Genomic DNA, 20,762 nt, shown 5'->3' with positions numbered 1-20,762 from the left:
AATATTAGGCATTTTTCCCCTGTAAGGCAGTGGGAGAGTAAATGAGTGGCTATCTGAGATCTCCCTGGATCTCCTCAGCTCCAGCTACTCTGCAGGCAGGCTCCTGGTCTTGTGAGCAGCCCCCAGATGACAGTAGCTGTAGATTGGTGCCACAGTCCAGGCTTGCTATGTCTTCCTCATCAGCTTTTCCAGGAGTGAGAAGTCAATTACAATCCTGATGTCTGTAAGCACCCATAATGCTCAGTCCTTTTCAGGTAGGACACTTCTGGCAGCAGCTGTACCCTACTTGGAAAAGTGTGTAGCAGAGTTTGGATGCAGAGGAGCTCTGGTGGATGCTGAAGCACTCATTCCTGACACTCCAAACAGCAAACTCTCCTGCTCCACGGCAATGAGTCTCTGCTGTGCCCATCACTGGTAATGAGTTCTGCAGACTCCTTTCCCCGGTCTGCTTGTGTGGCTTCAAACCAGCACAGACATACAGTTTAACTGAGAGGTTCTCACAATATCTATGTGTTTTGCCACTCGGTTTCAACATCTTTCCAAACTAACTTCTTCTTCAGTGGTTCTGTAAAAACTGAAGAAAAGCTGTTTGGGTGACAGCTTCTAGACTGCTGTGAGGATCTCTTGATTCTTCCCTTTCCCCCTCACACTGAGGGGAACACTGTGTTGTTATACAAGCAAGCCCAAACTAGAGCTGTTGTGCATCAATTGGTATTTTCCAGACAGTGCCATCTTCCCTCTCCTACATTTCTGTTTAGCAGCTGGTCTGTATTACACATCATTAGCACTTGGGCATATTTTTCCAGTCTGAATATGTTGCTTATCAGTGCTGCCGAGATTATACTGCAACTGATGTTGAGTCTGTCATTGATCTAATACCATAGCTGCAAATATGGGTGTTGAAATGTTGGCAGCTCTCTGCTGCAGTGGGTGTATCTTGAGAGTCTCTAGACTTGCTGAAGTCACACTGCAGATACCGTTTGCGTCACTGAATGTCTGTGTACCCTCAGAGACTGCACAACCTTTCTGCTGGAAAGGGTTAGGCAGTACAGGAACACAAAGTGGCTTTGTTTTTCATGCCTCTCGTGACTTTTTTTCCATTGGATAGTTTTACTCTGATTGCCTACAGACAAAAACCTGACACTTTGCATCATATTTGCATCAGGTATCAGTGTTACTTGGTCAGACAGGAACCTGATAGCCAAATGAATATGACAGCAAACTTCTCCAGTTCCCTGGATTATTATTTTCGTGTATGTGTAAAATAGCAAACTGTAAAGAAGTGCAGCTCCAGAAACTGCTCGAGTAAGAGAGATAACTACAGTGGGAGCAGAGCTTCGAAGATAACAGTGAAGCCACACAAACCCATTGACAACCTGCATCTTGGTGGTTCCACTGCACATGAAGCTTCTTATTTTTATCTTGCTTTCCATGTTTCACACCCAGTTCCACTCTTTCCTTTCTTAGTTTGCCACTCTCCCACTTCCCAAGTTCTGCTGCTGAGACCCTTTGTACTTGGCCTGCACTAGAGGCAGTAGCTACTTTGATCCTCTTGCAGGGCTGTTCATTTGTCCTAACTGTTTAAGTGGGTATCTATAGCATCAGATCCGTTTATCTTGGAAGTTTCCCCTGTAATCCAGAAGCACGTGACTCACAGCTAATTCTGTCTTACTCCAAATTCAGTTCTTATCTTAGCAACTTAATATCTATTCTCTCCTAAATCTTCTGAGTAAAAGAAAACCAGCCACAGAGGAACCGATCTACCTTCTCATTATATGTGGCAATGTGCAGCTGTTAAGGTGATTGCTGTTTCATGTTTATCCCTTTTAAACAATTTTGCTTAAAAGACAGTAAAAATGGTATTTTCTGATCTTTTCCCTCTGGTCAGCTACTGTTTTCAGTGCATCTACACCTGTGCAATAGAAACTGGTTCTCCTCAAGTGTCTTAAGTCCCTTATCCTCTTTGTCTATTGGTAGCAATGGCTACCAGCTTTAGTCTTTTTCTGAATGTCCTTTTTTCCTTGTTGCAGATCTCATTACTTGAGTGGCTTCCTCTATATCTCACATACTACATGTTGGGTAACATCATAGGACACTGCCATACTCCTAAATTACCTTGGCTTTACATGAAGGCAGCATTTGGGCCATATATAGACTGGCTCCTTGGAACAGTGTATGTATGCCCCTGCAAAGTGCTTCCTTCCTCCTGCCAGTGCTTTCCCTCCCTGATCCATGAGAAGGAAAGCTCATACTGGGAAGGAAGACAGGCACTTTGTAGAGGAACATCATCTGTGTCCCTTTGTAGCAGGAGCCAGTTAGGCACGGAAAAAAGCATGAGTGCCTGCTGTTCCCCTGCTCCTTCCATACAGGCACCCAAAGTAACAGAAAGAAGGAGCTGCAAAAGCAGGCTAAATTCTCTTTCTGGTACTCACTATTTCATCACGGTCTTCCCATTCCACTTCTGAAAGATCTACGCTGTTGTAGTTTGGCTTAGGCTTCAGTTTCTTTCCTTCTTTATACTGGTGTTCATTAAAAAAAGAAAAAAAAACCAAACAACAAATCAGGTAAGAGTCTAGGTAAGTTTTTAAACTAACCTTTAAAGAATTGAGATGTAATTTGAAAAACAGAGGGGTTTCATTTGTTCTCTGACTAGGAAGGCAGCTTTTGGGTGCGAGTGCCTTCTTGGTCCCATGCCACGTACTTCTTTATGTGGGCGCTGGAGGGGTAGAAGAGTTGAAGTGGGAGAGGCTGATCCAGGAGCAAGGGGCAGTCAGGAACACAGGTAAACTTGGAGGTAAAGGCAGACCCTTTGTGAGAATATTCTTCTAAATAGATCAGCACAATACACTTTCCTCCAGGGAATATTTTTTTTCCCCGTACAACTTAGCGTGCAATCCCATTAACACTAATAATAACCAGCAGGAGATCTTTTCTGATGGGAATTAGGCTTTGACTCCACTGACACAAAGGTAGGCTTTTCACCTAGGGCTAACACATGCACGAGAGCTATTTCTCTGTAATCTAGGAGAAGGAAGAGATGTGAAGCAGACTAAGAGAGTCCAGTTTCAGGTGGAGGATAAAGCAGTGCCCATGCCTTGCCCCATCCTGAAAACACTATGTGTCCCTTCAGATATTGAAGTAACTACTGGTGCCTGTGGTCTCCCTGCGCAAAGCTTCCTTTTTGAAGATAGCTACCATGAATCCGCCAAGCCAAGAGGAAGCTTATAGCTGCATGCAGGTGGATTTGCGGTGACAGGCATGTATATGAAATGTGAAATCATTGCATGCTTGGGTATCTGAGTAATGGGGACAGCTGTGTACTTGCAGACAGATGTGCAGCCTGGAGCTCCAGGTGGCACCGCGAGGGAGAAATGCTGTCCTTGTGTCTGCTCTCTCAAGTCCCAGAGGGTCTTTGCAGCCTACTGGTCTCTCAATTGTATCTGACTTACCATGGCCCTAAGATCTGTGGACCCTGCTATCCTCAGATTCCCAGACTGTCCACACTACAGCTGTTGGGTAGCTATTACTAGGGTGCTACTTGTGCTAAATCTTCTTGTAGGAGATATGCCCAGCAGTGAAACCTTGTGTTGATGCAGATACATGTCCACTCACAGTGCAGCAAGCACACACAAATACAACTCTCACATTTAGGAGAACAGACAAGCAGGGTACTTTACACTTCATACACATCTGTCCAAATACACATCTTTGTATGTGGAATTGATTTCTCTGGCCCTCATGCTCCTGGGTGCCTATATATCAGAGCCTGGTAGCCTCCACAGCTCAGTAAAATATGAGAAATCAGGAGCATCCCTAAAAGCTGCTGTTTCCAAGTAAGCAAAGGTTCTCAAATTCACAGCTATACATACCAAAGGACGGAGGTCTGGATGTGAAAGGATGTACCCGTTGTTGGTGTTCAGAAAGGCGTATCCATGGACACCCAGCTGGAGAAAGAGGCGTTAGAATAATTAGTGTTTTAGCTATAAACACTGCTGTGTAATGGGTGCCACTGACACCCTGGCACCACAAGTATTCAGAAGTATTTCCCTTTTTTAAGGGATTGAGTGGCAGAAAACAGGGTCCATCCCAAACCATTTATCTCCAGGTCTCTGGCTGCTCTGTCTGAGCAGGCTGACTATGATGGGATGAAGAAAAGGATGGGCAGGTAGCTGATTTGCATACGCATTCAGAAAAAGATGCCCTCCTAGAGTATGATTGTGCTCATGGACAATTGCCATACAGGGGCAGAATAAGCTCTCCACAGCAGGCACAGCAGTGCTGCACATAAAATGGGCAAGGATGGGGAATGTTGTAAACAGTACAGAAACAGTGGTGACAGGTCTGTATGCCAGTCACTACCTATGCAGAGCAGTTAGTGATCAAGTGAGTATTAATCTCACAGATGGCTTCCCTGGAAACCCAGTCAGTCTTCAGAAGAGCTTTGTTTCAGTATTGGCAAGATCAGACCCGGCCCAGGCCAATTGTACAACCCTGTAGTTTTAAAATGCGTTTTAAGAAATAGCACAAACTAACAAGAGCAGGCACTGGTTTACCTGATCTGGAAGAGATTTTGAGAGAGCAATTACCCAGATCAAGCCCATATATAATACAAATTCCAGCTAAACCCCAGGTGGCTAAAATCCTGCTGATGGCCTGTGCTTGCCAAAACAAGAGGTGCCTCAAGGAAAACAAGAATGGCTAAGGTTTCTGTCTTAAAAAAAATGTTGCAAATTTATATTCCTATACAGATGATCCTGCAGGGATAAGAGTTGGGAAGTGGGGAGGCAAGTCATTTAAAATCCGTCTGTGCTCTTTTGGAGGGAAAGAATTCTGTGTTTCACACATCCCAGATCAAAACTTTGGACTCTACCTACTTGAAACGGTTTTTGCAGAGCACACGGAGCTCAGCTCAGCATGGCAGGAGTGAAACCAAGGCATTGAATCAGGACTACAGCAAACTTCCTTGTTGGCCTGTTAAAGCTGGAATTTCCCAGCCCAGTAAGCACCATCATAAATGCACAATCTCTCAAGGGCTGTAACTTTGGAGCTGGTCCTTTGTAATTCATATGCCAGGGGCTTAAGTTGAGGATCCTAGGTTTCCAAACTGGTCTGGAGTTGAAAGAGGTTCTGGGAAGTCGCTTCCTGCCTCTAATGTAAGGACATCCTTCAGATGATTTTCCCTCCTTCCTTGCCACTTCTTGGAGGAAAGAACAGTGTCCTTCCTAGTCCCAGAAGAAAGATTTTTGTGACATATAGCGTTTGAGTGACATGGTGGGAGTAGGTGGTTTTACAAAGAAAATAAACATCGATAAAAATTGAAACTCATAGATAAGGTTTCCTTAGACCCAAACCAGCTAGCTTTTGGTGCTGAATGTATGCACCACACCACTTAGTTCCTGGGTTGCCTGAAGGATTGTTTCCTATAGCTGCAAATGAATGGTCTGCCCTGCATCCATGTCTGCAAGCACCACACAGATTCCTGGCCTCTGACAGTGTTTTCAGTTCTGTGAGTCTTCAGCAGTTATATTTTGGACAACTGCCTAACTGGTGGTAGTTGTCTGATAGGTACTAGAGAGAAACTGAAAACTGGAAATGACGGCTCAAATCACCTGATTTCATGGTGGTCCTCAGATGTGCTTTGCTGTCTCCTGGTGTGCAGACTGATTGAACAAAAGGTCACTGCACAGACATTACAGCAGAAACCAAACTAAACTGCATCTTGGGGTGTGTGCATGGGGGAGAAGGGCTCCTATGGATGAATGTACTATTTTTACCTATACTGAACATATTACTAATGGAAAGTTGTTGGACTAACAATTCTGGAGAGCAAATACTTTATTTAGGTACAGCACAAGTGAATGAGAGCCAACTTCCTGTGCACTCTCCTGCCAAGAAATCTTCACGCTGATCTGGAGAAAGGAACCTCTGGGCATGGCAGAAAATTTGGCTCTCTGCAGTCCATTCAGTCCTCAGTTTTTCTGCTAAGTGAAACTAGTTTAATTCTTGCCAGCTGGTGTTGCAGCTTTTGTGCACTGAGAACTGGATATAAAACTGATTCTTCTGAGGTAGGCTGTCAGATCTATATCAACTCCAAGGGATCTAGGTTAGTGACCATCAAGATGCAAACACCCCATGATGTGTTACCAATCTACTGGATCATCTGGGACTTGTGTTTCTGAAGCAGCACAAGAGCTTCTAATAGTGAATGATTTCCCATGTGCTATATAGAAATCACACATCACCACATCCAGCATCTCTTGCTTCACACTTATAGTTCTTCCTACAGGCAGAGGAATGATTTCTCAGTCATGCCCTTGGAAGAATGACTGGTGCAAAACAGTAAATCCTTTTATCTCAGTCTTACCTTATACCGTGGAGCAAGTTTTAACAACTCCCTCAGTGGTACATCGGAGCCCACCACACCAAGGAGAATGCCATGAGATCGCTTAAAAAACAAAGGAGAATCCGTTTTCAGAAGCAAGACCTGGGTAGTTTTCTACCTGAATACACATTATTGTGTTCCTATGAGTCTCTTCTGTATCCTCTTCAGGCCTGTGTGAATATGTTAATTGAAAACCAGCTAGCATACTTTAAAAAAGTCTAAAGAGCTTGCTCCAGTTTTTATGAAAAGGAGTATTTCTACCCAGCACTAGTCAGCATCTTTAACTATGGCTCAGAAGTAGCATAAAATCACTGAAAACAAGTTTTGAGGGAAACCCCCTCAGTTTCAGTATATGTAAATATACAGTAACGACAAGGCAGTCACGCAAAACAACATGGATTGGTTGATAGCTTGGGTTGATTAAACCAAATGCCAAATGTTAACCTAGGAAAAAGGAATGACCCCTAAATGGAGAACTGGTTGTTTAATAAGTGTTCAGAGAACACAATGAGAAAATGACACACAGGATCTCTCACTGCAGCGCTGTGCTGCTACAGGTTAAGGCCAGCCTCAGGTGGTGAAGGCGGGCAATTGTTTTTAGGGCCAGGAGAAGATACAGAAGGACACAGGCTTTTTAATCTGCTGAGAAAGTCATTATGGCAGGAAGGTGAGACCAGACAAATTGGAAGTGGAATTTAGACACCAGTTTTTATTGCAGAGTGAGAAACCACAATAAAGAGGTCAGGGCTGGATGCCTTTCTTCAATGATGCTTTTGCCAAACACAGGTTATTCGGCTCATGAAAAACCATCCATATGAAACGTAAAGGTCTGCAGTAAAAAGCACAGACTAGGCAAGGCAATGATCTCTTCCAGCCTGAAACCTTATAGGTTTGTGAACGAGGCTCAGTCTGAAAATGGAAGGGATAAAACAGGGGAAATATAATGTTCAAGGGGTATTTTGAAAAGACAGTATTCCAACTATCAATTTTGTCAGATAAATTGTCAGCTGCCCTTTCTGCCAGAGGTCTACCGCAGTCTGTAATGGCTGGCTGTTCTTTCAGAGACCCATTGGCTTTAAAACCTTACAAAGGTCTGCTGTACCCTTTTCACCTTTGCTGGCTGAAGGAGAGGGAAGCCTGTGTTGCACTCACCGTCTCGTTCTTTTTGCTGAAGACTGGCATAGCCACTGTTGTCATGAGCAACAGACTTTGAGCCTGAGATGCAAAGAGCTGCCACAGAAGAACGAGCCACGTGTTAGCAAATGCAGTACCACAGATAACCTGAACGAAAGGCACTGGAATTCCCAAAGACCCCTGATGCTGATTACAAGTAGCCATCTCCTTGCCTCCCACAGCCCTCTAAAAACAGATGACAGCACTTCTCAATACTCTGTATCCAAGAGGATCGTGAGATGGATGCTTGCTCATGAGGGGTAATAATGATGGGATGAATGCCAATGAAGTGTGTTGAAGCAAGAAAAATTAAAGAGCTGCTACAAAAACCTGCAGAAGTGGTGGCACAATTTATACCCACCACACATTGGGAGTGTAGACATGAGCACTTATACAACAAGTGTGAAAACCACCAAAACAAGGAGTACAAGATAGAAAAAAGCAACACAAATATGAGCAAAATCACAAACAAGATGTCATCTATATTGCAGACACATAAATACCACAAATGAGAAACACCAAAGGCAAATATTTAAAGGGCACAAATACACACAGGGCCTGCTTATATATACTTGTTACTTAACCATCTAAGCTTAGGAAAAACAGAGACAAATCATGATTCAAACAGATCATGGTGAGCTATCTCTACAGGGAATACAGGACATGGACATGTAATGGGGAACAGATACTCTCAGTTCTGCAGAAGACAGATTCTCTAAAAGCACACATGAAAGGAGGAAAAAGGGCAAGACACATGTGAAGAAATCTCCCAAACATGCCTAGCTATCAAAAGAACTTAATTGCTCAAAGCCAGTAGCACCTCCCTTTCATCTCTTACTTGGTCAGGTAAGTAGTAAGGCAAGAAATTACTTTCTGTCTCCATTATTATACATGCTAGGAACCATAACAGAGTGAGTCAATAATCTATAAAGTCACGTGAAGGAGACTTGAGCTTGGTATCTTGAATTACTGGTCTAGATTATTCTTTGTGAAAACTTTCCATTCACAGCAACACTCGCACTAACTAACACACAGCAAGTAAACTTCTCCAGCACTTAGTGGATATATGGAGAAAGAGATACAGTGAACTAAGCTACTGCACAACACGGACACCCCTACCTATTCTGAACCAACAGCACAAGCACAGCTCTCCAGTACATCCATCATTTCCTCTCCTCTTCTTGTGAGTGTAAGAGGACTCCTCCAGTGCTGCAGCCCCCACCCCCCTCCAGATGTACAGGCCAGCTGTGGCTGTGAGCACTGGCACTGACACACCAACTGGCACGAGGGAAACGGCACGCTCACAAAACACAGGGGTGCAGTTACCTCCTCAGACTGTGGCAGCTAGTGAGAGACACGGACGAACAGATGAATGAATACATGAATGTAGGGGTGAACCAAGGATGGGAGAGGCTGGGGCAGAGGAATAAAATAGCAAAACAAGCAGCAAGAGAAGAGATGCAGCAAGAAAAGAAACACAACAAACAAGTCCCTGTGGCTCCCTTGGGAAGTGTGACACCACACACTGGTGCCAGGGGTGGCATGCCTGCTGATAAAATAAACTTGCTGGGTTTAGCAGCATTTCTGGAGGTTTTGCTTTGCACACTCAAGAACCATGTCCTCAGCTCTCACTTGGCACAGCTTCTGCAGCAGGAGACATTCCCATGTCATCCTCACTGAGCTAATGGGCCATGGCTGCAGCCTCAGTGGTCAGCCACAGCACAGAGGTGGGGGATGCACAGCCACAAAATAAGAATTATAACTTTGGCAATGTAAAAAGGCATGGAGACAGAGGTTGAGGAACATCTTCTATCTGGGGAAGTGCAGGGGAAGGCTCCTTCAGTGAAGGTTTACTCTTTTGTCCTTCCCTTCACTCCTTTAAATTTTCAAGCTGCCTTGGCAACACAACACTATAATAGCACTTGCTCATGGTCCAAATGTCTTCACATATGGAGGCCTGAGACAAAGCAATGGGTATTGGGAGTGCTGACTGTCTGGTCCTTTGCCACGCGTCCTTTACCCACAGGGCTGAGTATAGGGCCACTGCAGTGATATTAGGACCTGCTAGCTCAAGGAAGTGAAGAGTGAGCCTGCTTCCCAAACTAAGATCTGTACCTTTTAGTGGCAACCAGTATACATTTAGCTACTGGGCTGGAGGAAATAAGTCTCTGTGACCCATATCCTGAGCTGTAAATCTTTCCTGTGAATAATCCCTTAGAAGGCAACCTGCTTACACGCAAACACTACTTAAATCATGCTGTACCTGTGATTAGTCCTGGGCTCCCTGGTCGCTGCAGACTCAGATCTGAGTCTGCATACACATCTCAACTCCAGCACTGAGCAGAAAAGAAATACTGTCTCAGCAGTGCCAGAGCCCAGTAATTTCTACCAATCAACCAACTTCTGGTTTTACATAAATTTCAGGACTTATTTAGATTCTGATACACGTAAGATATTTAGATGGGAATCTGGGACAAGTTATATGCTTAACGTACTAGCTGGGTGTCTTATGCCTTTGCCAGTTTGGCCCATAGGCCCTACTGTTTGTTGACTTAAAGACTTGTGCTGCAAGTCCTTACCGCGCTGTCCATGTAGGCTTCAGTCCAAATAATGTCATGGTCGTGGTTGATGACCATGGGGCGGCTGAGGACATGCAGGTATTCCATCACGTTCTCCTGGACATCTGCCAGCGTGGAGATCTGAGTGTAGTAGCCTTCATGGAGAAACAGAGGTGTGAGTCACGCTGCTCACATGTCTTCAGTATTTTAAGTGAGAGTCTGTGCAAAGCTAGAAAACTAGATGTCAAAGACTATATACCCAGATGGCTATTATCTGCTCTTTACAGAAAGTGCCTTGACATGCCTCGTATCCACAAGCTTCTATGGACACATGTTTCTGTGGAAATCTAGAGTTTCAAAGGATTGGCTCTGTTCTTCTCAAAATACCAGACCAATGCACAAGACCGGAGTCTGGATATCATGCCAAATAGATGTAAAATGTTGCTTTGGGTCTTAGGAAAATCCTAAGTAAAAAAAAAACCAACCACCAGTAATCAGGCTGCCTTTGTTCCTGAAGGCCAGACATATGCAAACAAAGTATTCCACCAGGCTACCCACTTACCCTGCCCAATTTTTATACTAAGCCCAAACTCCCAACTTACCTTCCAGACGTTTTCCAGCACACTACTCTTCAGTCTGCCTAGCTTTACATCCAAGGATAGTGACTACTTGCATCTACCCATTGGAAGCAGAACCTAAAAGTGCAAGTTACCTATTTTCCTCTGCCCCTGCAGATGGACCCATGCCAGTCTACAGCAAGGAGTACAGGGGAGGAAGGTTTTCAAGTTATCAAAAGGTGCTTAAAACTATCTATCTGCTTAACGGGTTAGAAATGTTAACACAGTGTAATGTCACGATTCTTGCTTCTCACCACGTGGAATGGATTGGTTGTGCTTGGCATGGGACAGAGTATGTCTGATAGATGGAAAACACTACCATGTGAAAAGGCTCATGATCTGATAAGCTTTGTGATGTGGGAACAGATTTAGTGTGCTTGAAAACAAGGACTACAAGAGCTATACAATGTACTGAAAGAGAAGAACCAAAATCAGTGAGCCTTGTGCAGAGCTCAAGTCTGGTGAGAATTCAAGTGCAAAGAGCACATTTTTGTTTTCTGGTTATTCAGGAGAATACATTCTCACATTTTATGGTGAACCAACAGCGCAGTGAATTCCCTGTCACTAATCCTAGGTCTGATCATGCAAACTGAAATCTAGGTTTTTGTTGCATATATCAAAAACTAAGAGTGTTACATGTGATTCAGAGCGCTAATAGACAAACATTTGAGCCTTGGATGTCTCCAGCTCACAGACATTCTGCAGGTTAGCAACTCTTGTCTGTCAATTATTTTCAGTAGCAAATGCACCCATGCATTTCATAGTCTGCTGGAACCACTGCTCAGACAGGAAAAGAGTCAATATACCTAGCTAGTCAGCCCCCAGCTTCAATCTTCCCTTCCTTTCCCTGTTTAAGCAGGATACTGGTGTAGCAAGCATTTCTGACTGTCTCCATGCAGGCTGAGGCCAAGTCATGCCCAAACAGCTTTTCTTTTTCCCCCGTCTCTTCTTTTACCCTTGCAGAGCCTGTTAAGGCTAACTGGACTTTTTAACTGGCCCCAAATGTATAGAGGTGACTCACTTACTCTGAATGGATTTTCCCATTCATGCCGTATTCAGAATATTTGGTTTGTGGTGGGATTAACAAGCTATTCTGGTACCTCAGTGAAACCACCGGCACACAAAAAATTTGGCCAGTATATAGGGGTTAACCTGCAGACCTCATGAAAAATGCTGTTAAATCTTTAAAGAAGAGATATTAGTTTTGTATCTCAGCCAAAAGATGTCACAGGCTTTCTGACAGAGTTTTAGACAGATTGTCAAAAGCCAGCAAGTGGGACACAATAAGCACAGGGACTTAGATGGACTACAGCCAGCATGAATCTTGGTCATAGTGTCCCCTGGCACCGTAACAGGAAAATGTGGTGGCTCAGCACGGAGGGCTTGTGTTAGTTGGACACAGTCACTCTGAACATGGACTAGCAGGGTTGTTTTTTCCTTAGGTTGCTTTCCAGCCAAGGGTTCCTGGGCCCCAGGCTGTAGTGGCTGAACTGTATAGGAGTCCAGGGCGCTGTGGCTGCAGTCCATACATGGTACATGTGATGGGGACAGGGAACTGTTCCCATACAGCACCTTTGTTGTTGCAGGCGATCCATTTCACGTTGGGGGCAAAAGTGACCTCCCGTCCAATGAGGTAAGTGAAAACCCGGACCTGGGAACAAGAATGCAAAGATAGAAGAATTAGGCTGCAATGTGCTAACAAACCCAAATGGCTGAGGTTTAGCATCCTGCTATGCACTAGTGTGAATGCTTGTTTGTGGTGCATAGCAATAGCTCTGCCTTCACACAGAGACAGGAGCCTCTTGCTCTATTTGCTTTGCATTTTGTGGGCTGGAACTTGATTTCCATTTACAATAAGCCCAGAAAGCCAAGTAGCACCCAAGGTCATTTGAATAACAAGGCAGAAGTGCGAATTCTGTTTGATTTTATGATAGCAGCTCTGCCAGGCACTCAGCAACCACATGCAGAGAGGTTTATAGCTCACAGGAATCCTTTACACAGGGGAACAGCTGGCTGCATGAATCATTTAGAGAAAGCTTCACCATTTCTCCTGTGTTTGACCAGCAACAAAAGAGCCAATCCTGAAATAAACTGCTTTAACAGCCGCGCTCTGGTCTCTCACTGGGCTGCTTCTCTCCCTTTGCGCATTGCTGCTGTCTGGGATGAGGTAAGCAAATAAATCATGAGGGTTTAGGAGGAACCCTGCTTTATTCTTCTTTCACAGTCTGCTTTGCTAGTACAAGCCTGTAATCATAGGCCCCAAAGTAAATAGGGCTGGAAGACATGTAGAGATTTTGCCTGGGCCATTCTTTTGCATATCGTAAGAACTGGTAATAGCTAAACCTTTCCCAAACAGCATCAATTATAAACAGTCTTGGATGGGATTAAAATACCTTTTCTTCTTTCCAAATTATTTTGAAGTACTCAGCTTAGTCTTTACCATTTTATCAGGAGAATGTTTTGATTGTCACACCTTTAGAAATCAAAGTGTATGAAAATATAATAAATCTTCACTGACCTACAGCTACCCATTTGTGATCCTACCACCTCTAAAACCGCCGCAGCAGGCTCCTGCCTGGCTGCTTTGCTTTGTGTTTACAGCTGGATGCATGTGGGTATCAAAGGATGTGAATGCTCAGCCCTGCCTGACATCCTGGCTCACGCTCTTCCATTCCCACCGTAGCAGGATAGCACCTTTCCTTGCCCTTTCCATTTAGCACTTCCCAGACAAACCTTCCGATCTGGCCAGTTGTACTTTTCAAACACAGCTTCATAATCCTCCACTGCTCCATCTGTAATCAGCATGATAGCTTGGTTACACAAGCCTCCTTGACCAGCCTCTCTGAACTGCAAACAGAGAGGAAGAGCATTAGTTACCTCAGCATGGGCTGTTTATGTGTAACTGCAGCGTATTTGTTCATGGTGAGCCAGATCCTGACCTTCCCTTGTAAACCTAACGCTGTGCTTAAATAAAGACTGTGTTTGTATGCTGCATATAATTGTTTTATTTATACAGCCCTACCTAGCACAAGAAGACAGAGGAGACTCTACAGAAGTAAAATAATGAGGAAGTAAGTCCTGCGGCGGAAGGGTGCGATTCCCTGCTGCCTCACATCTTACAGTCACATTCGTTTATGCAAACAACTATAGGCTGACCATAAACACTGCAATTCTGATTTGACAGCAATAACTGTCACTTTTTATGGCAGAAAGCATGACAGGAGGAGGAAATCAGACTCATTATTTCAGGGCAAATCCATCAATCTGCCAAAAAACAGCAGAGAAAGGCAGGAGCATGTGAAAAAAAAAGAGCATTACTGCCATCAGGGCTGAAATAGGTTATTAATGTGCCAGATAAAAAGGCCATACACTCTAATGACAGATGACCTGTTATCTGTGCATAAGTGATATTTAAGGTAGAGTGGAGGTATTCTGGGACTTTGGTATAAACGTTGATGCGCTCCCAAGAACACATTAAGAGGTGTTGAATGGGCACTGAATAAGCCAGACCCTGCCTGTTTAGCCAGGAAAAACAGCCTTCAAGTGCTGCTTATCTCCTGCGCCTGCCTGAAGAGCCATTTGCCTCTTGGTTCTCTAGAGCCGGTGTACCTAAGAGCACAAGTGCCTTACGCAGCACCAGCACAGGTACTGAATTAGAAGTCACCAGAGGAGGTAGCAGAGGCCATGAAAGCACAAAAACACACAGCCACTTTGCTGCGGCTCTTAGCTCAGTGTCAGCCTGCGCTTCTCCCTGCAGAGCATCTCACTGCTTCTGAGCATGGAAAAGTCTAATCGGCAAAGGATACAAAAACTGATGCAGAGTAAAAAAAATATGGAAAGAGCAAGATACAACAGCTCTGCACACAAGATTAATGAGAGGCAATGGCATGAGATAGAGAGCATATGGAAGACTAACTGAAGGGTGACTAATGTTATATCAAACACAGCAGCAATTTTAAACTGGAGAGGGTAGTTATATCTTATAAATGAGGAGAAAGGTATCCAAGTGGCGAGACTAATTACATAAAATGAAAGCAAGCACTGAGTAGGAGGACAGGAGCACAGGATGCAAACTGAGACTTTATAGATGTTTTAAGGTTCAATTAACAAGTCCCTTCTGGTGTGGTAATACTTTGTTAGGACAGAAAGCAAATGTCTTTACTAACACAGATGGTACTGTGGTTCCGCTGTAGATTAACATCATGACCATGGATACCTGGTGCTAATATTACCATAATGTCTCCTTTCACCGCTATTTATGTTATCAGTCTTGCCTCCTTCAACATTACTCTTAACATCACTGAAGTACCTGTTACTCTACTGCAGTAGGTATGGATTCAACAGCTTCTGAATGACCACATGTGTGAACCCATTTCTCCCTGTTTCATGTATCACTGACCAGAATAGGTACAAGTGATCATGAAAGAGAAAGGTGGTGTAATAAGGTCATTCCTAACTAGCTGCTCTCAAGCAAAACATCTGTGTGAATTCCTGAATCAGGATGAGGTAGTTGGACATGCTCTGCATCTTTTGTGACACCACAGCAGCACACTGAGAGGGGAAACAGAGTGTACCTCTGTTGCTGTGGTCATGCCAACCCAACAGTAGGGATCTCCCATATCTTTCCTTACAGAGTCCCTATGATCTGACATTTCCAGTCATCCAAAAAGCTTCTACACCTTGTTCTATAAAAAAAGCCTGTCACTGCCAGCTAGAGGGTAACTGAAGCTCCAGAGTGAGTCAGAACATGTGTCTCCCCCCTTCAGCAAGGAGACTCAAGGCAAAGGCTGAGGATGAACAACAGGAACAAACATAGGATGTGCTTAGGTGGAAACAAAAGGGGAAAAGCAGTTGATAGCTGCATAGGATTCTGCTGCAGATCATCAGGTAGGAAAAAGACAAGGAGTCTCAAGTGAGTTGTTTCTAGGACAGAAATCCATTACGTGCAGATTACCAGAGAACGGGGCTAGTGTGAGCACCCGTTAAGGAGGCATAGGGTTATGATGGTGCAGGAGATGCTGTCAGAATGAGGTTTAGATCACAGATCTGTGAACCTTGTAGTTACAAAAGCAGCTTATTCCAGTCTGTTGCAATCTACAATGTATATTATTTAGACAATTGTTAAATTAACACTTAATTAAGGTCATCCGCCATTTCAAACTACTTAAGATCTCTCTTCATGTAGCTTACTTCAGACCTCATAATACTCAGATACTGAGAAATTAGATGCTGTATCAGAACCAGCAATCTCCTAATTACAGGAGTAGATGGTATTTTCAACAGGGAAAATGAGATCATCAGTGTCATAGAAATACAGATTAAAAAGACAGATTTAGAAAACAAATGAACAAGAGGTAATCCCTGGCTTTTAGGTCCTTTTGTGGCTGGCTGCAGCTGTAGCAAATGATCTGACAGCATTCACATCAGGCTCTGAGCATAATTTCCTACTCTGACTGAAATCTCAGGAGCATGAAGGAAGGGGAGAATGGGAACAAGATGTCTGCAGAACAGGTGCCTGAATAGGTGTGGGCTAGAGCTGCAGTCGGCAAATAAGAGCTGAAGCTCTGTATTCTCCCATATAACTTTGGTTGTACTACCAGGAGTAGCAGGCATGATCTCATTAATTCACAGTCAGAGTCTCTTATACTCCCTTGTTTGCTCACTGTCATTTACTTTGCAGTTATAGCCAGGCACAAAAGTTACTAGTGAAGCAATAAGAACATCAGCATAGCTCAGTGATGCACAGGCATGCATGCGGATTATACACATCAGACCGGATGACGGAGCAGCCCCTCTTCGTCTCCTTCTGCCCCATTCTTACACAGACCTGCCTCCAGAGAGGCCTCTGGAATTACTGAAAATTCAGGCTTAGTGGAAAGTGTTTCATGGGTAGAAAATTAGCTGAAGAGAAGAAAACAGAAAGCTAGTGAAGAACAAATGAGAGATGGCATTAAGCAAAATGGCATAAACTGGTAAACAGGAAATCCTGAGCTTTGCATGTCCTGAAAACTATGCTGCAGAATCCGAGTCTGTAAAAATGCAAGTGGAATCAAGAAAAGATTTACAAATGCTCAGAGAAGAAACAAGAAAGGGAGTAAAAGGAGTATGTTGCCAGATGATAAACAACAGAGGGAAATGGTCAGGCAGAGATGCTTTATAGCTGTCATACTTCATCATCAAAAGGACAATATTGTAATGGCTGTGCACACACTGAAGTGATAAGAAACAAAGAAAAGAATTAATGAATTACAGGCAGGGTCACAAAGTGGTAGGGTTAAAGCAAAAGTTAATTGAAAGCATTTGAATAATCTCTGCTCAGCAGGAAGGGAAAGAATTGCAGAAGGTGTTGCTGAACTACTTGCCTTGTGAGCCGAGACCTGACCGGGACTGACATCCCAAAGGACAAAGTGGGAATGAATAGAAAACTTGTGTTACAAGAAGGGGATAAACTAGGTGGGTAAATTGTCCTTAAACATTTAGCACATTGCTAGAAAGGTTAGTAGCATGGTCCTCTTGTGAGCGTGCAAATGAAATGCTTCCCCACACAGGTAGGGGCTAAGAGGCCACAAACTCCTTCGCTTACTCCCATCAGCAGATGGGCTCATTCTTTTCATGACACCAGTTTGCTCAAGTTACATAATACATCTCACTGAAGTCCAGTTTTTTACCAGTTTTACCACTTGTTTTTTTTTCACCTATAGCCTTTTTTGAGTGACCTACTCATAAACAACTTCAAAATCTATGTTATTTCTGAGTTCAACTGCCACTCAAGGTACAAATTAAACCAGCTTGGCATTAAGAGGAGGCACCATTCCAAGGTGACCTCAGAGAGCAAAACTTGGGGTTTCTTTTCCTCCACTGGGTCAGAAACCATCAGCTTTCAAAACACCTACTTAGTCTGAGAATTACCCTGAGAAAGGAGGAGCCATAAGAGTCACAGATTTCGTATAATCTAATCCTAATTCTATTCTTATATAACAAATATATGAATATATTTATATCACTCTCTGACATAGGGCTGTGTTTGCATATGTATATATGTACGCACATCTTTGGCATGCCTATAAAAATATATAAGTATCTTTTTAATTGATGTACATTGGAAAGGATAGTCAGAGGCTCGAATACAGAACAGGAGGCTGAATACTGGCTGAAGAGGAATACCGCAGAGGCGGATCAGCCGTATAGGAATTAACAATGTGACAGTGTCTGAAGAAACATAGCTGTTGTCTTACATTGTGTTAAGAGGACTGTGGTGTGTAAAACAAGGAAGGTGATTATTCTGCTCTGCTTAGCACTTGATAGCTCTCAGCTGCAGCACTTACATACTGGTGGGAGGATGGTGTTTCAGGGAAGGCAGCCTAGAAGCAGCCATGAGGAGAGCAGCGGCCAGAACAAAGGGGTATAAATCCTACAAGAAAAGGGTGAGAGGACAAGACGTGCCAAGTGTGTTGAGAGGAGAAGACAGTGGTGAGAGAGACTAAAACTTGATAAACAAGGAAGGAGCTCACTTGACAGAACTTTGAACCACTTTATGAACGTATGCTTAAGACCACAGTATCCCTGGCACGCAGATTTTATTGAAACCACTTGGTGTGTGGCTAGATTGAAATAGAGAGTTTAAGTGGTTTATTGAGCATGGCTGAGAGGGGCAGAGGAGGCTCTGGCTAACCATTCTCCTGAAGCTATTCTGCAGATTGCGTCACAGATTAAAATATATCCTGTCTACCCCAGAACAGAACGGAGGAAAACAAAGACAGTGAGAGATTGTGCTCTTCTGCAACCCCTCTGTTACTCATACCTCACTGAGTGGGTCTCTACTGGGCTATTAATTCTACAAGCAATTGGACTGAGGAAAATTACCAGGGAAATTTTGTAATCACTTTCATTACAGATATTATTACTGGTTGTCTGTTGTAATCAGCAAAACCTGTTTCATCAGTGTGATGTAGCAATTTTCATTTTCATTCCCTTGCGTATGCTCCTGTGGACAATAACAGGACAGTCTGTGAGTAACAGCTATGACTACAAGCTTAGAATGTGAATGTTGTCTGACGGGAGGGGGGTGGCCAATTCCGCCAAAATTCCCCTTTCTCCTGTCTGCGTGAATGCAGCAGCACAGATATGTTTCAGGGCACACTGATGGAAACCATTTTCCTTTCCTATTACTGATACAGAACTAAGAATCTCTAAGATTTCAGAGAGTCCATGAAGTATAAGAGCACTTGGCAGGTGATACCCTTTTGACTCAAGTTGTGATGCTTGCTGAGCCTCGGGTCCTCCAGCTGGTGGTATCAAGACACTCTCTAGGTGAGTCCCTAAATAGGGAAGCTGATGTTTGGGGAAGGCTGTTCTAGGACAGCAGACATGGTTCTGTACTTGCATGCCTATGTATGTGCATGATGCTGCTTGTGCACTGAGACATCACCTCTGTCTCTTCTGAATGTCATCAGGCAGACGGAAATCCTGGGATGAAGTTGCAAAGTGCTACGTTAGATATTAAGAAATCATTCTTTCCTCTGTTGGAAAAATTGTTTAAATATTGTGATTTATATCTATACAGGCTCTGGATCTTTGTTTTTAAAGTTCAAGTTAATTTTGTCATAAAGTTCAAAGCCACACGTAGATAAATCTAGCAGGCCTCTAGTCCATACAGTTGTTCTAGGTTTATATCATTACTGCCTCTTTGGTCATCTCAAGTATCTTCCTCCAAAGATGTTGAAGCATTACTACTAGGAGTGCTGCCAGCCTATGACTGCAATGCCAAAGTTACACCACAGTCTTCTCAAGTTGCCATTAATTCCATTATGCTTCTGTAACCACTGGCAAATCAGCATCACCCACCACCATCCCTGGGTTCAACTCTGATCATGCTTGCACTGGCATAAATCAGGAACAGAATTACCATACCCAACAACAAACTTAAACGTTCAATTTGTAAAATAAGTAAGACTGGAGAATCCTTTCCATGGTGTCAATACCTCTAGCACATTACGTTTAACATCAATATCATCGTTATGGCCACTAGCATCATAGCGTGTACGTATTTTTCTCAGCCCCAAAGGCACTGGCATCTTTAGGCCAACCACACTATACACAGGGCTACAAGGAGGTGGGGTGCTCAGCTGGTTCTTTGTCCTTTTTTGCTAACCTTCCTTAAGAAACAGAGTTAAATTTTATGTTTATCTCCAGACTACTGAAGTCACAATAGTTCACATAAGGCAATGAATCATTTACAATTCTTATCACAGGACATGATCAGACTGACTGATTAATTCTTCTGTACCAGTGATTTCTTCCCCAAGCACTGACACTCAAAGTGACACTGAAATAAACCTGAAGCCTGAGAATAACGTTTCACATCTTCATCATCATCTACTTATCAAGGCTCACATTGTAATAACATTACTTATGACTAGAACTGTCACCCTCAGCTGATCAGTTGTATTTTATTGCCACCATCTATAACCAAGGTGCCTGAGCAATGCCCAGTTGTGTGGCTCATTAAGGAAGCACTCAGGAGGCTACAGCCTTGAAGAGATCGGCAGCCTCAAGGCACCACGCACAAACTGGCACCTCCAAATTACGGGGTCACCCCTGCACACTGCCCATCACGAAGTTAGGGACTGTGAGATCAGCTTATGCCAGCGGCCCCCCTGCCTCACCGTGAAGGATGTGCTAAGTCATGAGATGCAGAGGAGAAAGTAGGGGTGGGCAGGGACACTTGTGCCCATTGCATGCAGCAGCACTGACTCTTACCTCCCTCAGTATTTTGAAGGACTCTGTCAAAGCCTTGTTCACAGTGCCAACTCCTTTTGCCTGCAGTTCATCCACCAGCTGCTTGAAGTGCTGGCAAGAAGAGAGTGAAAAAGGCAGCAATGAGTTTCAGGCAGGGTGTTTCCTTCAGCAGAGGGAGGAAAGGGTAACGTGGAAAAACCTGTGCTTTGGGCTCCTGATCCTTCACCACTGCTGGATGTGCAGTGCACTACTGTGATGGGTGGAGGTGGGAAAGTCAAGTGACGGTTCCACTGG

The 20,762-nt window shown here is 43.8% G+C and overlaps 1 protein-coding gene across 1 annotated transcript in view; it reads right to left on the bottom strand.

Moving 5' to 3' along the window:
- Positions 1–20,762, bottom strand: part of CACNA2D4 (calcium voltage-gated channel auxiliary subunit alpha2delta 4) — a 127,242-nt gene that overhangs the window by 83,117 nt on the left and 23,363 nt on the right. The window contains exons 10-17 of the mRNA XM_057428135.1: positions 20,490–20,579; positions 13,464–13,577; positions 12,303–12,381; positions 10,135–10,268; positions 7,535–7,612; positions 6,365–6,445; positions 3,870–3,944; positions 2,433–2,519 (exon numbers count right to left, since the gene is read on the bottom strand). Coding sequence (XP_057284118.1) covers positions 2,433–2,519; positions 3,870–3,944; positions 6,365–6,445; positions 7,535–7,612; positions 10,135–10,268; positions 12,303–12,381; positions 13,464–13,577; positions 20,490–20,579 — 738 coding nt within the window. The remainder of the gene's footprint in view (positions 1–2,432; positions 2,520–3,869; positions 3,945–6,364; positions 6,446–7,534; positions 7,613–10,134; positions 10,269–12,302; positions 12,382–13,463; positions 13,578–20,489; positions 20,580–20,762) is intronic.

The sequence above is a fragment of the Pezoporus wallicus genome, unplaced genomic scaffold, assembly GCF_028554395.1.
Source record: "Pezoporus wallicus isolate ANWC-B61680 ecotype Strahan unplaced genomic scaffold, APGP_CSIRO_Pwel_v1 contig_2908, whole genome shotgun sequence".
NCBI lineage: Eukaryota > Metazoa > Chordata > Aves > Psittaciformes > Psittacidae > Pezoporus > Pezoporus wallicus.
This window is presented reverse-complemented; position numbering and strand designations above follow the sequence as displayed.